This window comes from Saccopteryx bilineata, chromosome 7, assembly GCF_036850765.1.
Source record: "Saccopteryx bilineata isolate mSacBil1 chromosome 7, mSacBil1_pri_phased_curated, whole genome shotgun sequence".
Lineage (NCBI taxonomy): Eukaryota > Metazoa > Chordata > Mammalia > Chiroptera > Emballonuridae > Saccopteryx > Saccopteryx bilineata.
The window spans coordinates 72,302,387-72,324,741 of record NC_089496.1 but is presented as its reverse complement, the minus strand read 5'-3'; the positions used below and the strand labels follow the sequence as shown (position 1 = coordinate 72,324,741).

Here is a 22,355-nt window from a genome sequence, read left to right as displayed (position 1 = left end):
TCTTATCACAGCTTCTGCATGACCCAAGACCCTGGGACCCCAGGGTGAGCCTATATTTCTAAGCTGGAAAGTTCAGTAGGTACCTGGATCTCCATCTCTGATGCTCACTTGCTTTCACTTAACGATGCCAACTCTTCTCACTGTGTAACAGTAACAGGGCACACAGAGAAGGAGCATGTTCAAAAGTTCAGGTGTTTGCATTAAGAACACTTTATGTTAAAGTATGAACAGCATTTCCAATAAAACATTGAAAGATATAGTGTATCTACAAAATTTAAGTTTCTGCTGTATTTCTTTCAAACAAGCTAAAAAGATAAGGAATGTTTATTCAATCTGTACATTCTCTCAGCAGCATTAGCACGGAAGACTTTGATGTTTAAACTGGACAGTCATAGATGTGAATTTCTTGATCATCTCCGACAGACACAATTTTTGAGCCATTTCCGTTGTATTTTACTCCCCAGACCTGTAAATAAACAGGGAAAAAAAAGGTTATGCTAATGCCTTTCTTCTTCATGAATAGATATCTTTACCCTATTCTCATATTGAATCTCGAAAAACATTGAGATGAAGATGTTCTTGTGCTTTCTGAGCCAGTGACAATAAGACCTTTATTTTATATATTTATTTTTTTGTATTTTTCCAAAGTGAGAAGTGGGGGGGGGGGGGAGGCAGACTCCCGCGTGCGCCTGACCGGGATCCACCCAGCAAGGCCACTAAGGGGTGATGCTCTGCCCATCTGGGGCGTTGATCCCCTGCAGTTGGAGTCATTCTAGTGCCTGAGGCGGAGGCCATGGAGCCATCCTCAGTGCTGGGACCAACTTTGCTCCAGTAGAGCCTTGGCTGCGGAAGGAGAAGAGAGATCAAGAGAAAGGAGAAGGGAAAGGGTGGAGAAGCAGATGGGCACGTCTCCTGTGTGCCCTGGCCAGGAATCGAACCCAGGACTTCTACACGCGGGGCCAACGCTCTACTGCTGAGCCAACTGGCCAGAGCCAAGACCTTTTTTTTAACCAAGCATCTTTAATTATCACTCCCCTCACCTCCAAACTCCAAAAAATGACTTTTCTAAACAGGAATTAAGATATCTACAAATCTTTAAAAGATTCAGAATTCAGGGAGTGACCTAATGCCATGAAGATGGAGCCCACAAGGGTTCTCAGGTCTCCAAGAAGAAAAAGGGCCCACTGTCACCCTGAGGCTACTGCCTACAGGGACAACTGCACACAGGGCTCCTCACCTTACTCCTGTGCCTCCCCCCGACAGTCAGTACTTCTCATCCTGTTATCAGAGGTCTATGGAGCCTGCCTGTCCCCAGTAGCCAGCTTGGTATCATGAATCATTGATTTTATTTGTAATGTGCTGAATTAACAGATTCACCCCTCCTTCCCATACGGAACTGATGTGGCTGGAGTTTCATCAGCTAAGTCTGTCATCCTAACCCTAAGCAGGGTGTTCTAGCCCTGACTTCACTGTTGTGATTGGGCTAGGACTAAGTGATGGCCTCACTTCCACTTCAAACATCTTCCTGAGACAGCACCACACTCTGACCCCCACATGCAAGACACAGCCATCCAAGGACTTATATCTGGGAGTAGAATGTCAAGATTATATCCCTTCAACTTCACTGGCAAGGGTTTAAAGTTAAATGTAAAAAATGCACAAATAACTTGGTTAACTGCTTCCCAAAGAGGGATCTATGGGATCACCATAAAAACCTTTTAAGATGTATTAAAAACAACTTTACACTGCCAAGGGCACTTATTTTCTATACTGCCTAGTTCCCCAAGACCTTCACTACTTAAAAGTGGTTGGGAGCAGCAACACTGGCTGCCTCAGAGCTGGTTAAAAATGCAGGCTCTGGCCCTGGCCAGTTGGCTCAGCAGTAGAGCATTAGCCTGGCGTGGGAAAGTCCCAGGTTCGATTCCCGGCCAGGGCACACAGGAGAAGCACCCATCTGCTTCTCCACCCCTCCCCCTCTCCTTCCTCTCTGTCTCTCTCTTCCCCTCCCACAGCCAAGGCTCAATTGGAGCAAAGTTGGCCTGGGTACTGAGGATGGCTCCATGGCCCCTGCCTCAGGTGCTAGAATGGCTCTGGCTACAAAGGAGCAACGTCCCAGATGGGCAGAGCATCGTCCCCTGGTGGGCATGTCAGGTGGATCCAGTTCGGACGCATGCAGGAGTCTGTCTGACTGCCTCCCGGCTTCTAACTTCAGAAAATAAATAAATAAATAAATAGATAAATAGATAACTAAATAAATAAAATTAAAACAAACAAAAAAGAAATGCAGGCTCTTAGGGCCCTCCCAGGCCTCCTGAATGACACTTGCATTTTTACCAGGTCTCTAGGGTACTCCTATGCACACTGAAGGTTGAGAAGCCCTATGCAGAATACCTTTACCATATTACAGTTATGTAGGTAAAAATACAGTCCCCTGTGAGAACAGAGCCTCTTCCTAACTTAAATACTCAAACTAAAGTTATATCATAAAAGCCAAACATGTAAGAATTTCAAGTATATTAAAAAAAAAATGGCCAGACCAGGTGGTGGCACAGTGGATAAAGCGTCAACCTGGGATGCTGAGGACCTAAGTTCAAAACCCTGAGGTTGCTGGCTTGAGTGCAGGCTCATCTGGCTTGAGTGTGGGTTCATCTGGCTTGAGCATAGGGTCGTTGGCTTGAGTGTGAAATCATAGACATGACCCCACAGTCACTGGCTTGATCCCAAAGGTCCCTGGCTTGAAGCCCAAGGTCCGTGGCTTGAGTCCAGGGTCGCTGACTTGAGCAAGGGGTCACTTGCACTACTGGAGCCTACCAGTCAAGGCACATATGGGAAAGCAATCAATGAACAACTAAGGTGCTGCAACAAAGAACTGATGTTTCTCATCTCTCTCACTTCCTATCTGTCCTTTTCTCTCCTTCTCTCTCTCTCGTGCCCTTTGACAGCAGAAGCTTCTGGAAAGGAAGGTCCTTCCTAAGCCAGCCATGGCCAGGCTGCACCCTGACAAGGGCCCCAGGCACCAGCTGGAGTAGTTTCCAAAAAAGGCATTTAAAGGTTGTGCAACTGCCTGACCTGTGGTGGCGCAGTGGATGGAGCATCTGGGACGCTGAGGTCTCCATTTCAAAACCCTGGGTTTGCCCAGTCAAGGCACAGATGATAAAAAACTACATGTTGATGCTTCTCACTCCTCCCTCTGCCCTTCTCTCTCTCTATCCTCTCTTTGTTTTCTGGCCTACACTTGCCCAGCCTCTGTACCCAGAACACAGGCTGGATGGACATCTTTGCAACAGCTGCAGAGCCAGGTCTACCAGTCCTCACAACTAAAGTAGCAAGTAAAGGAGAGTTTAGCACAGTGGTCAGATAATGCGAGCAAGCCAGAGACAAAGAATTTCAATGCCACTGATACCATACCTGATCCTGGTGATCAAAGAAGGTGTGAGCACAAGTCCTCGTTCCAACATCCCAGACTTTTACACTTTTGTCAGATGAACTATTTAAAAAAGGGAATATCAGTATCAGAAAACAGTTTTCAGACTGGTCTGAAATTAAAGGGAATATGACTAAAATTCCCTCTTGCTCACCTACATTCTGCCTGTGTTCAGAGGCTCTCTCAGTGCCTGTGTTCACCCAGGCGGTGGTCAGAGTGCTGGCAATGCTGGATGGCTTTCTGTTTACAGAGCAGTCATCTCCCTAAACTGTGACCTACCTGATGTTCACAGTAAGTGATCTCATGAGGAGCCTCACATCCCTTAACTAACTGTACGTAGAATCCTAAATGTATAAGAAAAAACTACAAGTTGAACTGTTCAAGAGAATCCATGTTTGTTCCAGCTAAGGGCAACTAACTTTACAACTTAAAAATAAAATACACTGCAAAGAACAGCAGCTACCTGAACATAAAAAGGGTTATACCATCTTCAAAATTTTAGGCAATCATACATTTTAGAAAATGCTAAGCATCCTAAGTACCTGGAAACAAAGTGAGTGTCATCAGGACAAAATGCCACATTCAGAACCCAGGACGCGTGGCCACTCAGCGTGCCAGCTAAGTTGGCGTGTTGTCTGAAATGAGAAAGTGCCAAACAAAAAGATGTTGTTAGCTTTGGAATAAGTTACTGAAAGTGCATTATTAAACCTGCCTGTTTAATTGGACCAAATTTGCTATCTTTGTAAGGACAGCATTAGGATATCAAAAACTCACTCCTCAGTGAGGAAGCAGCATCACATACTGCAGAAAGATTCACAGTGGCATTAACCCAAAATGTGTTAATGTCACCAAGAGCCAAGAATAAGATCTGTGACAAACGGAGAGCTTAGAAGCTCAAAACAGAGCCACACTCTGCAGGCTCAGTACCCGGCTCTGAAAACAGCAGCAGGTTCCACACGGGCCAGTGCCTCCCTCCAGATGTCCTCTACAACTCACATGGCCTCGATAAACCATTTTTAAATTGAATTTTAAAAAATTTATTTACTAATTTTTAGAGAAAAGAAAGGAAGGGGCTAGCCTGACCAGGTGGTGGCGCAGTGGATAGAGTGTCGGACTGGGATGCGGAGGTTCAAGACCCCGAGGTCGCCAGCTTGAGCGAGGGCTCATCTGGTTTGCGCAAAAGCTCACCAGCTTGGACCTAAGGTCGCTGGCTCGAGCAAGGGGTTACACACGGTCTGCTGAAGGCCAATGGTCAAGGCACATATGAGAAAGCAATTAATGAACAACTAAGGTCTAGCAACAAAAAACTGATGATTGATACTTCTCATCTCTCTCTGTCCCTATCTATCCCTCTCTCTGACTCTCTCTCTGTCCCTGTAAAAAAAAAGAAAAGAAAGAAGGGGGCGGGAAGAGAGAGAGAAACATTAATTTGCTGTTCCACTTATTTGGTTGACTCTTATATGTGCCCTGTGGATTGAACCAGGAAACTTGGTGCACTGAGACAATGCTCTAACTGAGCTACTGGCCAGGGTATAGACCATTTTAAATGGGATCAAGAACAATGCAAGTTTAATCCCTACAGCCATTTTCACTTTTTAAAAAAGTGAAACTGGCCCTGGCCAGTTGGCTCAGTGGTAGAGCGTCAGCCTGGCGTGCAGGAGTCCCGGGTTCGATTCCCGGCCAGGGCACACAGGAGAAGTGCCCATCTGCTTCTCCACCCCTCCCCCTCTCCTTCCTCTCTCTCTCTCTCTCTTCCCCTCCCGCAGCAAGGCTCCACTGGAGCAAAGTTGGCCCAGGCGCTGAGGATGGCTCTGTGGCCTCTGCCTCAGGCACTAGAATGGCTCTGGTTACAACAGAGCGATGCCCCAGATGGGCAAAGCATTGCCCCCTGGTGGGCATGCCGGGTGGATCCCGGTCGGGCGCATGCGGGAGTCTGTCTGACTGCCTCCCCGTTTTCAACTTCAGAAAAATACAAAAAAAAAAAAGTAAAACTGGCCTGACCAGGCAGTGGTACAGTAGATAGAGCGTTAGGCTGGGACGCAGAGGACCCAGGTTCAAAACCCCAAGGTCACCGGCTTGAGTGCAGGCTCACCAGCTTGAGTGAGGGGTCGCTGGCTTGAGCAGGGGATCATAGACATGACCCCATGGTCACTGGCTTGAGCCCAAAGGTTGCTAGCTTGAAGCCCAAGGTCACTGGCCTGAGCCCAAGGTTGCTGGCTTGAGCAAGGGGTCACTTGCTCTGCTGTAGCCCCCTAGTCAAGGCACATATGAGAAAGCAATCAATGAACAACTAAAGTACAGCAATGAAGAATTGAGCAAGGGGTCACTGGTTTGGCTGGAGCCCCCTGGTCAAGGCACATATGAGAAAACAAACAATGAATAATGTGCCACAGCTATGAGTTGATGCTTCTCATCTCTCTCCCTTCCTGTCTGTCCCTGACTGCCTGTCTGTTTTTCACTAAAAAAAAGTGAAATCAAGTCACATACAGCAGTTTCACCCCTGTGGACAGACCCAAGTGGGTACGAGGAGGCAGCCTCAGTGGAAAATCCTCGGCCTTCATTCAGTATCCCACCTCAGCCTGGGTCCCCCATCTGCAATGTGGGAATACTAATCCATGCCGCCAACTCATGGGCTGGAGGGAGCATGCATGGAACTCAGCAATGAAATACTATATAAATGAGAGCCAGGCCCTTAGGGACTGCTGCTGTCACATGGGCTCTGCCCCCACAAGCAACACTGCCTGAGAGGCATCCACCCCACTGGGCCTGAATATCCTTGTTCAGCTCTCCAGAAGCTGCAGTTCTAATTCCAGGTCTACCAAAAATAGTGAGGCAGAGCAGTGTGCAGACGCCCAAGTTTAAACTCATGATAGGACATGCACACTGATGGTCCTGACTGTGGTACATGCACCTGGTGGATTAGACACCAGGTTCAAAGCCGTGAACCAGAGGCAAGCTGATTGCAGTCCTAAGTCAAAGCATCAGGACACACATCTAACACCTTAGAGCAAGACCTGGGGGAAACAGGCATGGGACTGAGGATGACGGGAAAACACCAGGACGAGCCTGCACAGGCTTCAAAGGAGAGCTGCCGACTGAAGAGAATGACTGACTCATGTCTACACCTGAGTCAAAATCCAAGAGCAAAAGGCTACCTCATCCTGACCTGCAGTGACTGGACAGAGGAGTGCCAGCTGGAGCAGCACCACCCCCAGAAAACATCTGGCCCTCACTCCAGGCCAGCCACAGCCCTTGGCTCCATCTCCTCATCTCTATGCTACTTATTGACCCCAAAGAATTTGAAATCAGTGAGCTCACCAGAGACAGGACGATCCTTGCAAAACCAATAGCAAGGATCTGATCCCAGCAGGTAACCCATGCACGTCTTCCTCCAGGACACTCTACACTCAAAGATCGGGGGGGGGGGGGGGGGGATGACTGGGGAAAGAATGTCTTATATGACCTGACCATAAGTATTTAATAATAACAATAAGAGACAAGACAGGCAGTATTGTTAAGCAAGAAGCCTCAAATCTCAACAGGCAACTTACACATCATAGATCTTGATGTAGCCATCATCTGAAGCAGTGACAAGGAGCTGAGAATCCGGGGAAAAGGTCAAGGAGCGAATGGGCATAGCATGGCCTGAAATTCACAAAGGCCCTTGTTAACCTGGTGATCACTGTTTTCCAACCCCTCATACGGGCTTCCAATGACTATGTCCCTTCTAACAACAATGAGCTGCTTTAGTCAGAGGGGAGTATATAGACTGGACCCTTCCTCCTCATGTTCTAGAAACATCCATATAACCCAGGCCCTCCTCGCAGAGCTATTTCTCCTCAGTTCCCTTCTCTGACCAGTTGGATCTCAGCATATATCACTTAATAAAAACTCCTCTGCCATAGACACGGCCAACATGGAAATATACGTTGCTTCTCAACCATAAGGTTGATCAAACAGAGTAATATTTTCCTACCAAATCCTTAAGTGTAGGGTAAAGGATAAACTGAGGAGGCACTGTATTCACTTGGGAATATATATGAACAGGGTAGCTGTCTCCCTCCACCTGACCAGTCCTCTCACCCAGAGGCCACCAGTGTGGAGGTGGGTACCACTTTCACCTACCTTCCAATTATCAACAAGGAGTTGCTTTCTAATCCCAAAGTTCTTTAGAACCAAACATGATAGAAATGAGATACTTACATAGCTGAGACACTGTATCACACAAATAAATGAACAAGCATTTATCACAGGTATAAAAACTAGTAAGTCTAGGTGATAACTACAGTGACAAAACCAAAACCTGGAGGCAGGCACTCCAGATAGCTGAGATAGATATTTTGCAAATCTAATGCTCACTTGCCATCTAGTAGCATGTGAGTGAGAATATAATGCTTCCTCTGTGATCTGATAGCCCAGTTTGCACAAAATCAAATGAGCTATACCTTCCAGCGTATGCAGCAGTTTTCCAGTTGCAATATCAAAAATATTGATGATTCCATCTATGGCTCCACTGGCCAGATACTTCCCATCAGGACTCTGTGCACAGAAACGTGGAGAAGGTGTAAGATTCCATGTCAAGTAGCCCCACCAAACCCAAGCAGATGTGCTGCAGGCTGCAGGTCTCTATGGCTGGCAGGCAAACCCCACCAGAAGAACAGTAGCTCCCTGACAAGCCCCGTGGAACCTGCATCAATGATTATAACAGTGAATGGGGAGAATTGGACAGAGAGAAAAGAGATCAATGTTTCCTTACATATGCAATACTAAGAATGAATTTTCCTCTTGTGTCCAAAGAATATTCCTTTTTCCCACTTTCCACACCAAAAATGTTCACTTTGCCCACATGAGTTCCTGTGGCCAGATACTGGGAATCAGGAGAAAAGGCCAAAGTCCAGGCATCCACTGAAGAGAAAACAAGAAGGAAAAAAAATACAGTGAGAAAAGATATGACTTTAATTTTTTAAAACTTTTAAAACATGGTGGGAACACAAAACAGTATAGCTACTTAGAAAAACAGTTTGACATTTTCTTAAGCGAAAGCAAACACTTTCCATAATACCAGGCAATTCCACTCCTAGGTAGCCACCCAAGAGAAATAAAAACACAGGTCTGCGTAATGACTTTTACACGAATGTTCACAGCAGCTTTACTCATAAGAGTAAAAGACTGGAAGTATCTGATGCCCATCAACTGGTGAACTGATGAACAAAACGTGGTACATCCTCACAGGGGAATAGCACTAAGCAAGAAAAAAGAACCATTGATCATGCATGCTACCACAGAGAGGAACCTCATACACATCATGTTTAAGAAAGAATGAAGACATGTAAGACAATACAATTCCATTTATGTGAAATTTTTCAAGAAGGCAACACTATAGAGACAGAAAGCAGAGCAGCAGCTGCCTGAGGCTGAGATCGATGGACTATAAATGGGCACAAGGGAACTAAAACTGAATGGGAGTGATGGTTGCACACAACCACAGACATCTACTAAAACTCACTGAACTGCATACTTAATTTCACAGTGTAATCACAGAGGTAAAATTTTACCTCAATCAAATTGTACATAAATGAAAATGTGCCAGAAATACTCTTACATAAAACCACAATGGGACAAAGTATATTTCACACATTTACAGGAATAAAGACTGGGAAGAGACACTGTTAAGAAACAAATCAGGCCCTGGCCGGTTGGCTCAGTGGTAGAGCGTCAGCCTGGCGTGCAGGAGTCCCGGGTTTGATTCCCGGCCAGGGCACACAGGAGACGTGCCCATCTGATTCTCCACCCCTCTCCCTCTCCTTCCTCTCTGTCTCTCTCTTCCTCTCCCGCAGCCAAGGCTCCATTGGAGCAAAGTTGGCCCGGGTGCTGAGGATAGCTCTGTGGCCTCTGCCTCAGGTGCTAGAATGGCTCTGGTTGCAGCGGAGCAACACCTCAGATGGGCAGAGCATCACTCCCTGGTGGGCATGCCGGGTGGATCTCAGTCAGGCACATGCGGGAGTCTGTCTGACTGCCTCCCCGTTTCCAACTTCAGAAAGATACAAAAAAAAAAACAAAACCCCACAACAAATCAATTAGTTTTAAGTTATACAACCTAAAACGGGAAGCACCCTCAGTCTTGCCCCTCCTGCTCTTGCCCAGAAACAGTGCTGGTCAGGTCAGAGGGAAGGAAGAGAAAGGCTCCTTCTCAAATCTCTCTCCTCAGTCCTGGGGCTCTAAGATGCCATGCCCTTCTCAGCCCATCAGACACTGAAAGAGAGGCCTTGTCTCACGGTGGATGGGGGATCCCAGCACAGATGAGTCAGCACCATATTCCATAGTGAGTTTTAAAATAACAACCCCTCCAAGGAACAATAAGAACTGAGGAACGGAATGGAGACAGAGGAGGGATCAAAGGGACCAGAGGGAAAGAGGACAGAGGGAAAGGGGATGATAGGATGGGATAAACCTGAAGGGAAGGGGGGAGGGTGCTGTAGGGAGGGGGACAAGGGAGATGTTGAGGGGAATGGAGGGAGAGGGGATGCATTTGGGGTGACCCCAGAATCTATGTAAACACAATTTAATTAATTAAAAAATAAAAAAATAAAGTAAAAATCCCTTGCAAATGTTAACACACATTTAAAATAGAAACTCATTTAGTGCTATCACATACCTTAGGAAATGCTTATTTTAAATAGCAAGTTAACAAAAAATGCTCAATTAACAAAGAAGTGCTATTAATTAAGTAGTTTTAAATATCTACCTTCATTCCCACATGACAATAACATTTATTCTAACAGGACTATGTGTTTTTAGTCCTACTACAATTAGCTGTTTATGGGAATAATGGTTATTAGAAAGCCTGATTTTTATTCCTTGAAGTTTAGGACTTTTAGCACAAGTATCCTAATGCTCAGAATTGGAAGGAATTTTTATTCGATTAAACCTTGCACATAAGATTTTTAAAATATTTGCATAGTAAATATTTATTTTAATCCTTAAGTTCCACCTCGTGGCTTCAAGAGGAGCCTTTTTTTTTTTTTTTTTTTTTTTTTTTAACAGAGACAGAGAGAGTGTCAGAGAGAAGGACAGACAGAGACAGACAGGAATGAGGGAGATGAGAAGCATCAATCATCAGTTTTTCGTTGCGACACCTTAATTGTTCATTGATTGCTTTCTCATATGTGCCTTGACCATGGGCCTTCAGCATACCGAGCAACCCCTTGCTCAAGCCAGAGACCTTGGGTCCAAGCTGGTGAGCTTTGCTCAAACCAGATGAGCCCACGCTCAAGCTGGCAACCTCGGGGTCTCGAACCTGGGTCCTCCACATCCCAGTCCGACGCTCTATCCACTGCACCACTGCCCCGTCAGGTGGAGCCTTTCTTTACCCTCACACGCCACGAACCATGTGATGTTGAGGCTCTGTGCTCCCACCTTCCTTCTTTAACAAGAGTTTGCAGAAGAGCTCTGGGCTGGCTAAGCTCGTCCTCAGTGTTTTCTCCAGGATCTGGGATTTTCCTCATCTTTTGTACTGGAGTACACTGTCCATGGGTATTCCCAGGACAGGCATAAGTTAAGTGCCATTTCCCTACATTCATTAGACCTACACTTATCCTGGGAGTCTTACCTTCAGGTGAATTCAGCTGCTCTTTACTTGTCAGTAGCAATGCCTGCTTTTATTACTATAGAGCACAGTATTAACAGACTCTGTGGGATGGGCTGGGGACCCAAGTCATCTATGGAGCCATGTCAGCAGGGTAAAAACACATGCAAAGAGAATAACCCAGGAGTCAGAGAGTACATGCCTGGGTAGCTTCCTCCAAATACATCTACAGCCCACACACCCTGACAGCTGTGATTCAGTGAACTGAACAGGGACTGGGCATGTGTCTTCTCACAAAGCTCTAACAGTAACAATCATGGAGCACTGCCTCTGAGGGGATGCACTCAAGTTCTAGACAACCTGATTACAAACCTGTCATCTTCCCGAAAGTAAAACTCTTACCAGGTCCTGCATCTATAGACTTTATCTGTTTGCCATTTTCCAAGTCCCAGAGACGAATGTGAGCATCGAGAGAACTGGATGCAGCAATGGGCAGGGTGTGGCTGATGTCCACTGACACCACGCCCAGCTGATGTCCCTCCAGACTCCACTGCAGGTCCAGCCTGTCATCTCGCCTTCAGTGGGGGACAAAGAAATAGATCTCTTCACACACAACCTACTATACCTGGCACCTGATAATCTGAGCCCGTGACCATGCATTATCGGTGAAATTGAGAATCAGAGAGGCATGAGGAGTCAGAGAACACCAAAGGCAGGCGAGTGATAACCATGGGCTTTTTTGTGAAAAACTATTGGGCCTTACCACTAAATAACAGGAAAACAAGGGAGAAATGAGCTGCCTTTTCACACCTGCACATTGCCATTGCTTTCTTGTCTAGAAAACGGCATTATCCTGACTGCAACTTGGGGAGCCCAGAAGCAAACTATCAAACCCCAATTTCCAAGGCTATATGTTAGGGGCAAGGGTGCTCACCATTTCCAGACTTTCACCAGGTCATCCAGGGACCCTGTGACCACCGTCTCAGAGTTTTCTTTCTTGTTTGTCCCCCAGGCCACTGACCAAATGGCATCATCATGGGCTAGAATGGAAAACATATTTAAAAAGGCTTCATGCAACTTCTAAATTGAATGTGTTAAATAAAATGAAACTAAATACTGCTCCAAGAATCTGTAGGCAAATCCACCCCTATCTGCTTCTCTGTTTTGTAAAGTGCTTTCCCAGAAAGCTTTTTTTTTCTCTTACAACTGTGGAACTCTATATGAGAACTGGAGGTTCTCAAGAAGCTACCTGCCCAAAGCATAGGCTTACCAGATGGGAAGGTGGTCCTGGAATAGTCCAATGTCCATTCCACCTGACATGTTGTCTAGTATGAACCCATCTGGAATGGCTACTACCATTTGACAGAAATGAGTGAAACCAGCAGGAAGCCCTCCCCCTACCACCCAAAAGAGACCTAAACTTGAGTAAGAGTTATCTCTTAGCGATCTCTGGAAACCAGTAGGCAGTTCACTGTAGGTAGCAGAGGTCTGAAACAAATACCTGATGCGGCCTCCACACAAGCTGCCTTTCACCACAAATGTGTGTTATGTTACACAGGCCAGTTATTACATTAATCCTTTTCTAAATATTACATCAATTTATCACCACCACAACCCTATGCAGTAGGAATGGTTAGCATCACTCTTCTTTTACAGACAAGGAATCAGAGAATTAGAAAAGCCTAGTAGCTCACCTGAATTCAAAAGCTAAGATGTGGTAAAATTGGGATTCAAACCCACTCTCTCTATTAACTAAAGTCCACCCTAAACTCTGATTGTGCAGGTTGCCATTCTGGTGGGCCACACTGTTGGGTCTGCTAACCTGGCTCAGGTGTAGAAGTGTCACAAGTGTGCACACCTGGCTGCAATTCTCTAGGAACACCTTTCCAAGACATGAATATAAGGGCACTGAACTTAAACAACTGTGAATTACACAGCTTCAATTACAATTGCCACCCGACCTGAGTCTGTTAACCTGCCACCTGGATGGCACTGGCTGCATACGAGGCAGTTGATTGGGCACCCGGTTGGCTCCTAGTTGCCCATTCTAGCTAACGTGGAAGAATGCTTTAGCTTGAACTTCAGACCATCTAAATGTTACCCGCTTGGAGTATTACAGTTTTTATTATCAGGCATTCCCACATGTCCCCCTAAGTTTTTCCTAACTTGTCCAGGTTGTGGCAAAGAAATGAAATACATGTGGACAGTCCGTGCACATGCTCCTTTTCAGGTATGAAGCCCACTGCTACTGCTGCCCAGTCCCCAGAAGTCCCCACAGTCTGAGACCTTGACAGAAATTCACTTTACTGTTACATCTCCCATTGTCATTAAGAGTCAAAGGTCCCCTGTGGGCATCCCTTAAGTGGAGGAGCCAAGTAAAGACTCCTGAAGCAAGTTCTGGGTTCAGGGCCAGGCTCAAGTTCATCACCCTTGATGAGCTGACATTAACAGGATTCTGAGGCTCAAAGCATTTCCTTTTTTCACAGTTATGTCTTTCTCAGATGAGAAAGCTTTCTTCAGGCCCTGGCCGGCTGGCTCAGCGGTAGAGCGTCGGCCTGGCGTGCGGGGGACCCGGGTTCGATTCCTGGCCAGGGCACATAGGAGAGGCGCCCGTTTGCTTCTCCACCCCCCCCCTTCCTCTCTGTCTCTATATTCCCCTCCCGCAGCCGAGGCTCCATTGGAGCAAAGATGGCCCAGGCGCTGGGGATGGCTCCTTGGCCTCTGCCCCAGGTGCTGGAGTGGCTCTGGTCTCGGCAGAGTGATGCCCCGGAGGGGCAGAGCATCGCCCCCTGGTGGGTGGAGCGTTGCCCCTGGTGGGCATGCCGGGTGGATCCCGGTCAGGCGCATGTGGGAGTCTGTCTAACTGTCTCTCCTCGTTTCCAGCTTCAGGAAAAAAAAAAAAAAAAAAAAAAAAAAAAAAAGAAAGCTTTCCTCAGCCTCAAGTTCTCCAGCCTATTATTTGACTCCTTTGGTTTTCCTGTCATTGTTGGTTGTTTGTTTTTACATGTATTTGTCTTCAGCTGCCTCTGCCAATTTTTCTGCAAAATGAGCATACTTGGGAATTGCATGTCTGGTCGGCATAACAAAAATCTTAAAGAATCCAGAGACAACACTGTTTTCAAAGGCAAATTTGTTTGAATAGCGAAACTGCTTACCTTGCTCTTGTTTGAAGAGAATACTGTACTAAAAAAGAAAAGAAGCCACAGTAAACCAATGGTCAGATTTCAGATATATCATATCTCCTTCCTAAAACACCTGCTAGCATCCACCTTACCACCCAGCCCCAACAGACAGTCACCACAGTGTTAGCTACTTTCTCTATGTCGCCCTGATCTCCTACAAGCTCCTGGATTCCTATTCATGCAGGATTTGCAAAGTCATACTAGAAAAAACTAGTTTTAAAGAAACTAGTTTCTCCACCACCACTCCCCCCAAAAAAACTAATAAATGAGGTTTTTCCTGCTCTGGTCACCAGGAAGCTCAGAGTCTACTTTACAGGTTAATTTTTATAGTTGTATAAAACTGCACAGCCTACAGAATAACCTGCTAACTTTGTCCCTAATCTTATTACAAAGATATGTTTTCCTTTTCTGATCTTTGTTTCTTTTTTGTGTTTGTGTATAAGTTCTTTTAAGCTTTCTCAAGTCCTCTATAAACTGGTGAAATTTTCAGACGACATAATCCTCCTCTTAGTGTTGTGCGTTTTATTGGTGAGATCTCACCCCATGCTTCAGGAGCAGAACCGGAACTGAATGCTAGTTTTCTGACCACACCCAGACAACCTACCAAAGAGACCAACTAGGGTTCCTTGCCTCACCATGGCCTTACCTGGTTGGTCATTTCCTTAGCCAAGGATGAAGGGCTAAAGGCCAGACAACTCTGTGGAAACAACACCATGGTTTCAGTAAGGGGATGTCATCAGGACAGAGGGGGCTACAGGAGTTTCCCCTTGACCAAGAAAATAAGGCAACCCGTTGCCAGAGGTGCCCTGATACTTTTCTATGGGTCAGTCCCAGGAACTCCCTTCACAAGTCCCTTGGAGCCCAGAAACTCAACTAACACCTACCCCATCCAATGTTTTCTTCTCTCCAAGTCTGACTACAGAAAAGGGCCAGTCTCTGCCCCTTACTGCTCTTCAGAGAGATAAAACCACAGGCCCGTTTAATTTTCCATTGCTCCCAGAGGGAAATACTCGCTTAAGATCTTGCAAGCTTCTAGTAACAACATTTTTGTCAACCAATCAATATATAATTTTTTTATGTGATTCCGTTTAAAGAAATCTTCCTTACTATACATTGGTAATTCATTAATATCGAACTCCTGGCCAGCAGCACTCTATATGCCTAAATGAAGCTTACCTAACACATGTATGTTCTCTGTAGAGCACAGCACAGCCTTTCAGCCCTTAGGAACACTAAGACAGCACTTCAGCACTGTGCTTGGGGACTATTTTAAACAGTGAAACCATCAACAAAAAGCACAAATATGCAAAAATCATGGCACTACATAGACCGAAAAAGGACACTTGTTTACAGTATGCGTTGACATCAGAAAGCAGAGTGTCTCCTTGTTCACCTCTATCATATGGGCATCAGATGACCTGAATTTCTCACCACCTCAAAGATGTCCTCAAAAGACCATAAAAGCACTATAAATACTGATTTGGGGCTAACAAATTTTAGCACATACCTGAGTTTGCAAATACAGAATCTGAAAATAATAAGGATCAACTATAATAAAATTTTATCAAAATACAAAAAGTATTCTTGTGACAATATGTTTTTTTAAGTAATACATTATATAATAACATCTATTGGCAAGCCCAGTAACTATCATAATTTCAAAGTTGTGATACACTTACACAATATCCTAAAATATAAAAATACTTGTGATTTCTACTAGTGACAAAGTCACACTGTGACTTGTCACCTAAACTTATAATTGTAGAAAATACTAAATTTCAGCTAGAGGTCAGAGAACATAAGGATGCAATTTTTCTTCTCATCCATGTTCATGGCCCCCTCAATTCTATTCATGAGCAAAAGGGATTCCACAGCGAAGGCATCCAGGTTTAGGTTACTTGCTTTAAATTTGCAAACGCCAAGAGGCTACTGTGAAGGTTTTTCCAAGAATAACAAACAAATGAAGAAAACAACAACACTCCAAACAGTTTCTAAATAATCCTTGCCTGTGAAGACATCAATCAAGCTGGTAGTGCTCAATTCACCTGTGACACAAGGACACAGTCCTGCTGAGGGTAGGAAGGAGAGGAAAGAGCTCAAGCCAGTTTTGCTTAAGCACCAGCCCTCTCCCTTCCCAATCCCCGACTCACATATAGCAAGAGAAAGAAACAAGGAATAGGAGGGCTTGCTGGAAAGCCAACGTCTATGAAGCCAGTCTCCTCAAGACAAAGGTGTGCTTCCATCAAAGAGGATGTACTGAGTTGGGCCCAGTTTTAAGTCCTATACACTTGTATTAGTTCACTGAACCCTAATACTCCCATTCAGAAGGTGTTCTTATCACCTCGTCCTTCCTAAGTGAGACTTAAGAGAGGTGAAGGAAGCTTCCCCCAAGTCAGTGTGACAGTAGGTAGATACAAGCTACGTATTGACTATCAAGCAACAGCACTTTTCGCACCAGTCTCTAAAAACAAGTAATTTCAGAGATAAGAGGATCCCAAGTCCTCTTTTGCCCTCTTCTCTATGTAAGGAATTTCCCCACAATTTCCCAGGCGGAATTCACTGCTCTCTCCTCTGCATCTCCAAGACACTACAAGTGCCTCTATCAGAGTGCTCAGGCAGGAATGACCCACGATACCACATGGTACTTGACGTCAAGAGAACCCAGGCTGTTCTTGTACCTGTCTGTTGATGGGTGGCCCTTCTCTGGAAAAGTTCGGTTAGGACGGCCCTGCCGTTTACGGGGACAGAGGCCACTCCCGTAGAAACACCAGCCCTCGTCTCGAGGCTGCACAGAATATTCTCAGGATGTACCCCGAGAGGCAGCAAGGTAAACGGAGTCGAGCCACCTCGGGCCCGCGGCCTGGAGCAACCCTAGGCAGGCCTGCCTGGAGGCAGCCTCGGGTCCACCCTGGCTCACCCGCTCCTCCCTCCCTGGCTATCAAAGACCCCGAAAACAGCCACCCGCACCGGCAATGAACACTGACTGACTCACCGCCTCACAGCCCCGTTGCACAGCCTGGGCGCACCTCTGACGTAAGTGCTGCACGACTGCGACGCACGGCGATGAGCTCACGAAGGACCGAGGGCTCTCTCCCGGCAGGGCGCCGGCGCACGCTGAGCGCCCCCTACTGACGCCGCGCTGCCGCGGAGGAGGGTGAGCGGGGACAGGCAGGGAGGCCACGCCAATCCCGCCTATTACCCCGAGGGGCGGGGTCGTGGGAAACCGGCTCCCGGAGGCGCAAGTTAAGGTTCTCGTCCACGTCGTTGTGGGCGCGATTCTCCGTTTCTGCTTTGTTTTTTGACTAAACCCGATTACTTCTCGGATCCTGTGGCTTAAAATTTTTTCAGTGAAATTGAGGTTTGTTTTAAAAAATCAAGTCACAACCTGTTAATGTGACAGATATTCAATGGTATATACCCCACCTCCAGATTATTCTAAAAGCACTCCAGTCACGTTTATGCCTTTTAATTTTTCTTTTTTGCCTTTTAATTTTATTTGATGTCAGAATACTGAGGCTTTCACCTTCTGTTCGCTTACTTTCAAACCTGCTGTTAATTTTCAATGGAAGCAAATAGTTTTGGATATTAAGTCAGTTTTTTCCCCCATTGATTTTTGAGAGAGAGAGAGAGAGAGAGAGAGAGAGAGAGAGGCATTAACTCACTGTTCCACTTAGTTGTGCATCCAGTCATTGCTTCTCATACGTGCCCTGATCAATGCTGGAACCCAAGACATCGGTGCCCAGCCAGCCACCTCTGTGCTCCGGGACCACGTTGGATCCACTGCGCCACTCACTGGCCAGGGCTAAGTTTCTCTCAGCCAAAAATTCAACTAATCATCTCCCAAAAAAGAGACTAAAGCCTGACCTGTGGTGGTGCAGTAGATAAAGCGTCCGCCTAGAATGCTGAAAGAGTTGATGCTTCCCACTCAGCCCCCACCCCCATTTCTCCCTCTCTCTCTCTCTCTCTCTCTCTCTCTCTCCTTTCTCTAAAATAAAATTAAAAAAAAAATCTTTGTAAAGAAATAGCCTGACCAGGCAGTGGCGCAGTAGATAGAGCGTTGGACTGGGATGCAGAGAACCCAGGTTCAAAATCCCAAGGTCATCGGCTTCAGCGGGATCCCTGGTCACTGGCTTGAGCCCAAACGTTACTGATTTGAGCAAGGGGTCACTCGGTCTGCTGTAGCACCCCCTCCCATCAAGGCACACATGAGAAAGCAATCAATGAACTAAGGTGCAGCAACGAAGAATTGATGCTTCTCATCTCTCTCCCTTCCTGTCTGTCCCTCTCTCTGTCTTTCTCTCTACCTCTGTCACACACACACACACACACACACACACACACACACACACACACACAAAAGAGATTAGATTAAGAAAAGTATAGAAGATGTAAGAGTGCATCATACATAGTAAAGGTATGTCATCTTTGATTTAAAAAACCTGTTTTGCCCTGGCCAGTGGATGAGATTAAAATGAATATAATCAGAGGGTCTAATATTGTCTTCCCATACTCCAGCGGATGGCCTTGCTCACCATCTGGGGTACGTTTCCACTTTGGAAAACCTGGTATCTCACAAAGTTTTGTCTTGGTTTTAAACATTTGGAGAGCTACAACTGTGAACATATAGGCTGAGAACACAACTGCACAGAATACTCGTGATAATAATGCAGCATAGGGGTTAATCCTATTTTCCACAGAGAAGGAAACTGACCCTAAGGTGGGAGGCCATGACTTCCCCAGGGTAACTCAGCCAGCTAGTAGCAGAGTAAAAATGGGAACTCAGACCTCACTGGAGATAGCTATTTGTTTTCTCATTCCCAATTTCACAGTGTTAGGAGAGGGGACAGTGGGAAACAGATCACAAAAAGGAAACGGGTGGCTGAGACCGTCAGGACATCACTGTTACGGGGCCAGAGGCGGAAATCTGGATTCAAATTCGAACACTCGGTGCTGGCGACTCCTTTTTCACCTGGTTTGGGGATTGGAGGCTAGCTGAGCCAGAGAAACTCCTGGAACTGTTTTTCTACCCTGGATAGTCTGAGCAATAGAAACACCAGCCTGGGGCTTTACCATGCGTGGCCACAGGGTAGCAGTCTCTGCTTGCTCTTGGACACCTGGCAGGTACTTGCTGAAGGGGATCCCTCCTCAGCTTTTCCAGACCCATAGGCAGTGACTACCTGCTGCTGAATCATTATAGGACCCCAAGAAAAGGACTCATAGGACCTCATCCAGAAAATGAAGGCCAAAACATCATGACGATAACTTCTAGGAAATAGGCAGGAACCACCCTACACTGGGAGACTGAGTCTCAAACTCAGGGCAGTCCAAGTGCAGTTGGAGGAAACAGGCCCTGTGCATAGGGAAAGGCAGGGGCTGGTCAAGCCCAGAGTGCATAGAAGTCTGTTGTAACTGGGCCCACCATGACTTTCTAGACCTCTTTGGCGTTTACCTGGTGACTTAGGAAAAAGCAAAGTCAGGTAGGTACGCCAGGGAGTCCAGGATGGTGGGCCTGCTAGGAGACTGTGGCCCCTTGGGTGGTGGAAGAATTTGGTGGGGAAGCTGTGAGCCAGCACCATAGTCTGCAGAGAATAAGACAGGAGAGGCTGGTGGGTGAGGGTGTGAGGAAGATGAAGAGGACCCACCTGGATGAGAGTCTCAAAGGAGCAGAGGATGGAAGAGCAGGGTTTCTAGGTATGCTGGTAAACATTCAAAGCAGGCTTTTCAGGGAAAGAGCTAAACCTGGTTCACAGCACATGCCGATGGCTGTGGTATTCATATAGCTCCCATGGGTGATTTTAAGTTATTATGTGATGTAGCTGACCAGTACGTAGAATCTACCACAATAAAGGGGCACATACCAGCTACAGATCCCCATCCCAGTGATTCTGACATATCAGTGGGGATGTCATGCTTGACCTCAGAGTGCATGAGGTATGCACACCTTATAAGTATGCACCCCACAGGACACCAGAAGTGATGTCCTCCAGGACAGAGCCAATGTGAGTTGAGGCCCCCGATGCCCACTCCTTTCTGTGGCCCCCTGCTCCTTTAGTGCAGATCCTTAAGCATTTAGAAAGTGGCCACCCATGACTTCAGGGCTGCTGGCATTCCCACTGCTCCTCCCATGTCCCATTTGCTCTGTACCTGCTTTCAGAAGGGCCTTGACTTCTGGGTCTTCACCAAGGGAGGGGGCCAGGCCCCAGTTCCAAGGAAGGTTGGGCCTGTGCTGGCCCTGTGAGAGGACAGGCTGAAGGCCAGGTCTGCCCTCCAGAGGCCCAGCTGCACCTCAGAGTCTTACACAGTGTGCAGGCAAGTCCCACAGTGAGGTAAAGAGTGGGACAATGGTCAGGAGCCCTGGGTCCAGCCTCAGCTCCACACCGACCTGTTATCACTTGGAGCCCATCAAGCTGTCCCTGGGACCCAGTTTCCCTAAACACACACACACATAGGCCCTTGGCACTGGCCAAGGTCTCAATCAGCCCAGAAGGGCACTGAGCTCTGCCTTGGCAAGGGATAATTCTGTCCTCACAGAAGATGATGACTCCTTGGGCCTCTGGAGACAAGGATCCTGCTCTGTAGTAGCTACCTCCACAGATCGCCTGTCAATTAATTTGCCAGCTCAATGTCCAGGGGCAAGTGGTGTTTGAAAGGCATAATGTATCCATGTCAGAAATGAGTGATGGGATTTGCCGTAGGGCTGTGGTCATGCCTCCCCGCTCCTCCCACCTCCCCCAAGAGGCTTGCTTTATCATTGGGTCCCTGTATTTGCATGCATCTTTGCTTGGCCACCCCTTGTCAGCAGGTGGCCACGGGGGACTCATTGGAGGCCCATTATCAACGCTGGTTGTGAGGGATAATGGAGGGCAGGCCCATCTGCACACACATTAGGCCCTTTGTCTCTGGGCCAGTGGGGAAGATGAATGAGGACTGTCGCTAGGCCCCTGCTGCCTGGGAGACATCCGGGCCCGGGACAGACCTGGGCTGGCTGTTGGGTGGAAACTGGACAAAACCAGATCGAATGGGCTTACCCAGAGAGACCTGAACAAGGCAGAGGGAAAAGGAGCCCTGAGAAGCCATGCGAGTCAGGCGGGGACTCTGCTTGACCCATACCAGTGTTTGTCCCCCAAGAGCTGGTGACTGGTCTTATGGAGCTACAGCTCCATCGGCATTGTGTTAAGTCCAGGCTAACAGAGTTCCCATGCCCGCTGGGGAAAGCGAGGCCTGAGAAAGCCATGGACTTGCCTAAGGTCCCTTCAGGAATCAGCAGCCGGGCCAGGAATAGAACTGACATGAGGAACTTCCACAGACACCCCCACCCCATTCAGCGTCGATCCAGCTGTACACTAATACCTGGAATGGGCTTGCCCACCGGAGGGTCGCTGGTGAGCAGTGCTAAAGGCTGCTGGGGACTGAGGAGAAGGAGGCCTAGGTCAGCTACATTGTACAAACAGCTTGAAACGCAAAGCCACATCTGCATAGGAGCAGACAGAACCCTGTCCTGGACCACAGACAACTGGGCGAATCAAACAGCTCAATTATTATCTCTTCTGTTCCTTTCCAGAGCCTGGACTTTGTTTACAGATGGCCTCCCTAAATCACACATAAGGACTTTGTGGTCTAGGATGTGAGCCTGTCATCGGGGTAGTCTGCCCCACTTTTCTTTTCTTTTTTTATAGAGACAGAGATAGAGTCAGAGAGAGGGATAGATAGGGACAGACAGGAACGGAGAGAGATGAGAAGCATCAATCATCAGTTTTTTGTTGCGACACCTTAGTTGTTCATTGATTGCTTTCTCATATGTGCCTTGACCAGGGGCTACAGCAGACTGAGTAACCCCTTGCTCAAGCCAGCGACCTTGGATCCAAGCTGGTGAGCTTTGCTCAAACCAGATGAGCCTGCGCTCAAGCTGAAGTACCTCAGGGTCTCGAACCTGGGTCCTCCACATCCCAGTCTGATGCTCTATCCACTGCGCCACCGCCTGTTCAGGCTCTGCCCCACTTTTCAAAGTGAGACCAGCATGTAGATAGCAGGATGGCGCCATTTTCAGGTTAACAATCCTGGAGCCTCTGAAGTGAACACTGTGGCAGTTCCCATCTCTTGTCTTGCCTAACCTCACACCTGATCGAGGGAGGGCCTGGTGTCCAAGTTGTTAGAAGAGGATGCT

General features: G+C 47.0%; 1 protein-coding gene across 2 annotated transcripts; it reads right to left on the bottom strand.

Annotated features, from left to right (window-relative positions):
• Positions 1 to 306: 306 nt before the first annotated feature.
• On the bottom strand, positions 307 to 17,280 carry SKIC8 (SKI8 subunit of superkiller complex). 2 transcript variants are annotated; one of them, XM_066238772.1, is made up of 11 exons: positions 17,184 to 17,280; positions 14,838 to 14,888; positions 14,165 to 14,192; positions 11,944 to 12,049; positions 11,412 to 11,584; positions 8,181 to 8,329; positions 7,870 to 7,963; positions 6,976 to 7,069; positions 3,967 to 4,059; positions 3,409 to 3,487; positions 307 to 466 (listed from the first exon to the last, which is right to left on the bottom strand). In XM_066238772.1, exons 2-11 carry the CDS (start codon positions 14,847 to 14,849, stop codon positions 377 to 379), a joined length of 918 nt encoding a protein of 305 aa, XP_066094869.1. In that variant the 5' UTR covers positions 14,850 to 14,888; positions 17,184 to 17,280; the 3' UTR covers positions 307 to 376. The 2 variants fall into 2 exon arrangements, with proteins under 2 accessions (XP_066094869.1, XP_066094870.1); XM_066238773.1 differs by lacking the exon at positions 17,184 to 17,280 and adding an exon at positions 16,870 to 17,119.
• Between the last annotated feature and the right edge of the window lie 5,075 nt (positions 17,281 to 22,355).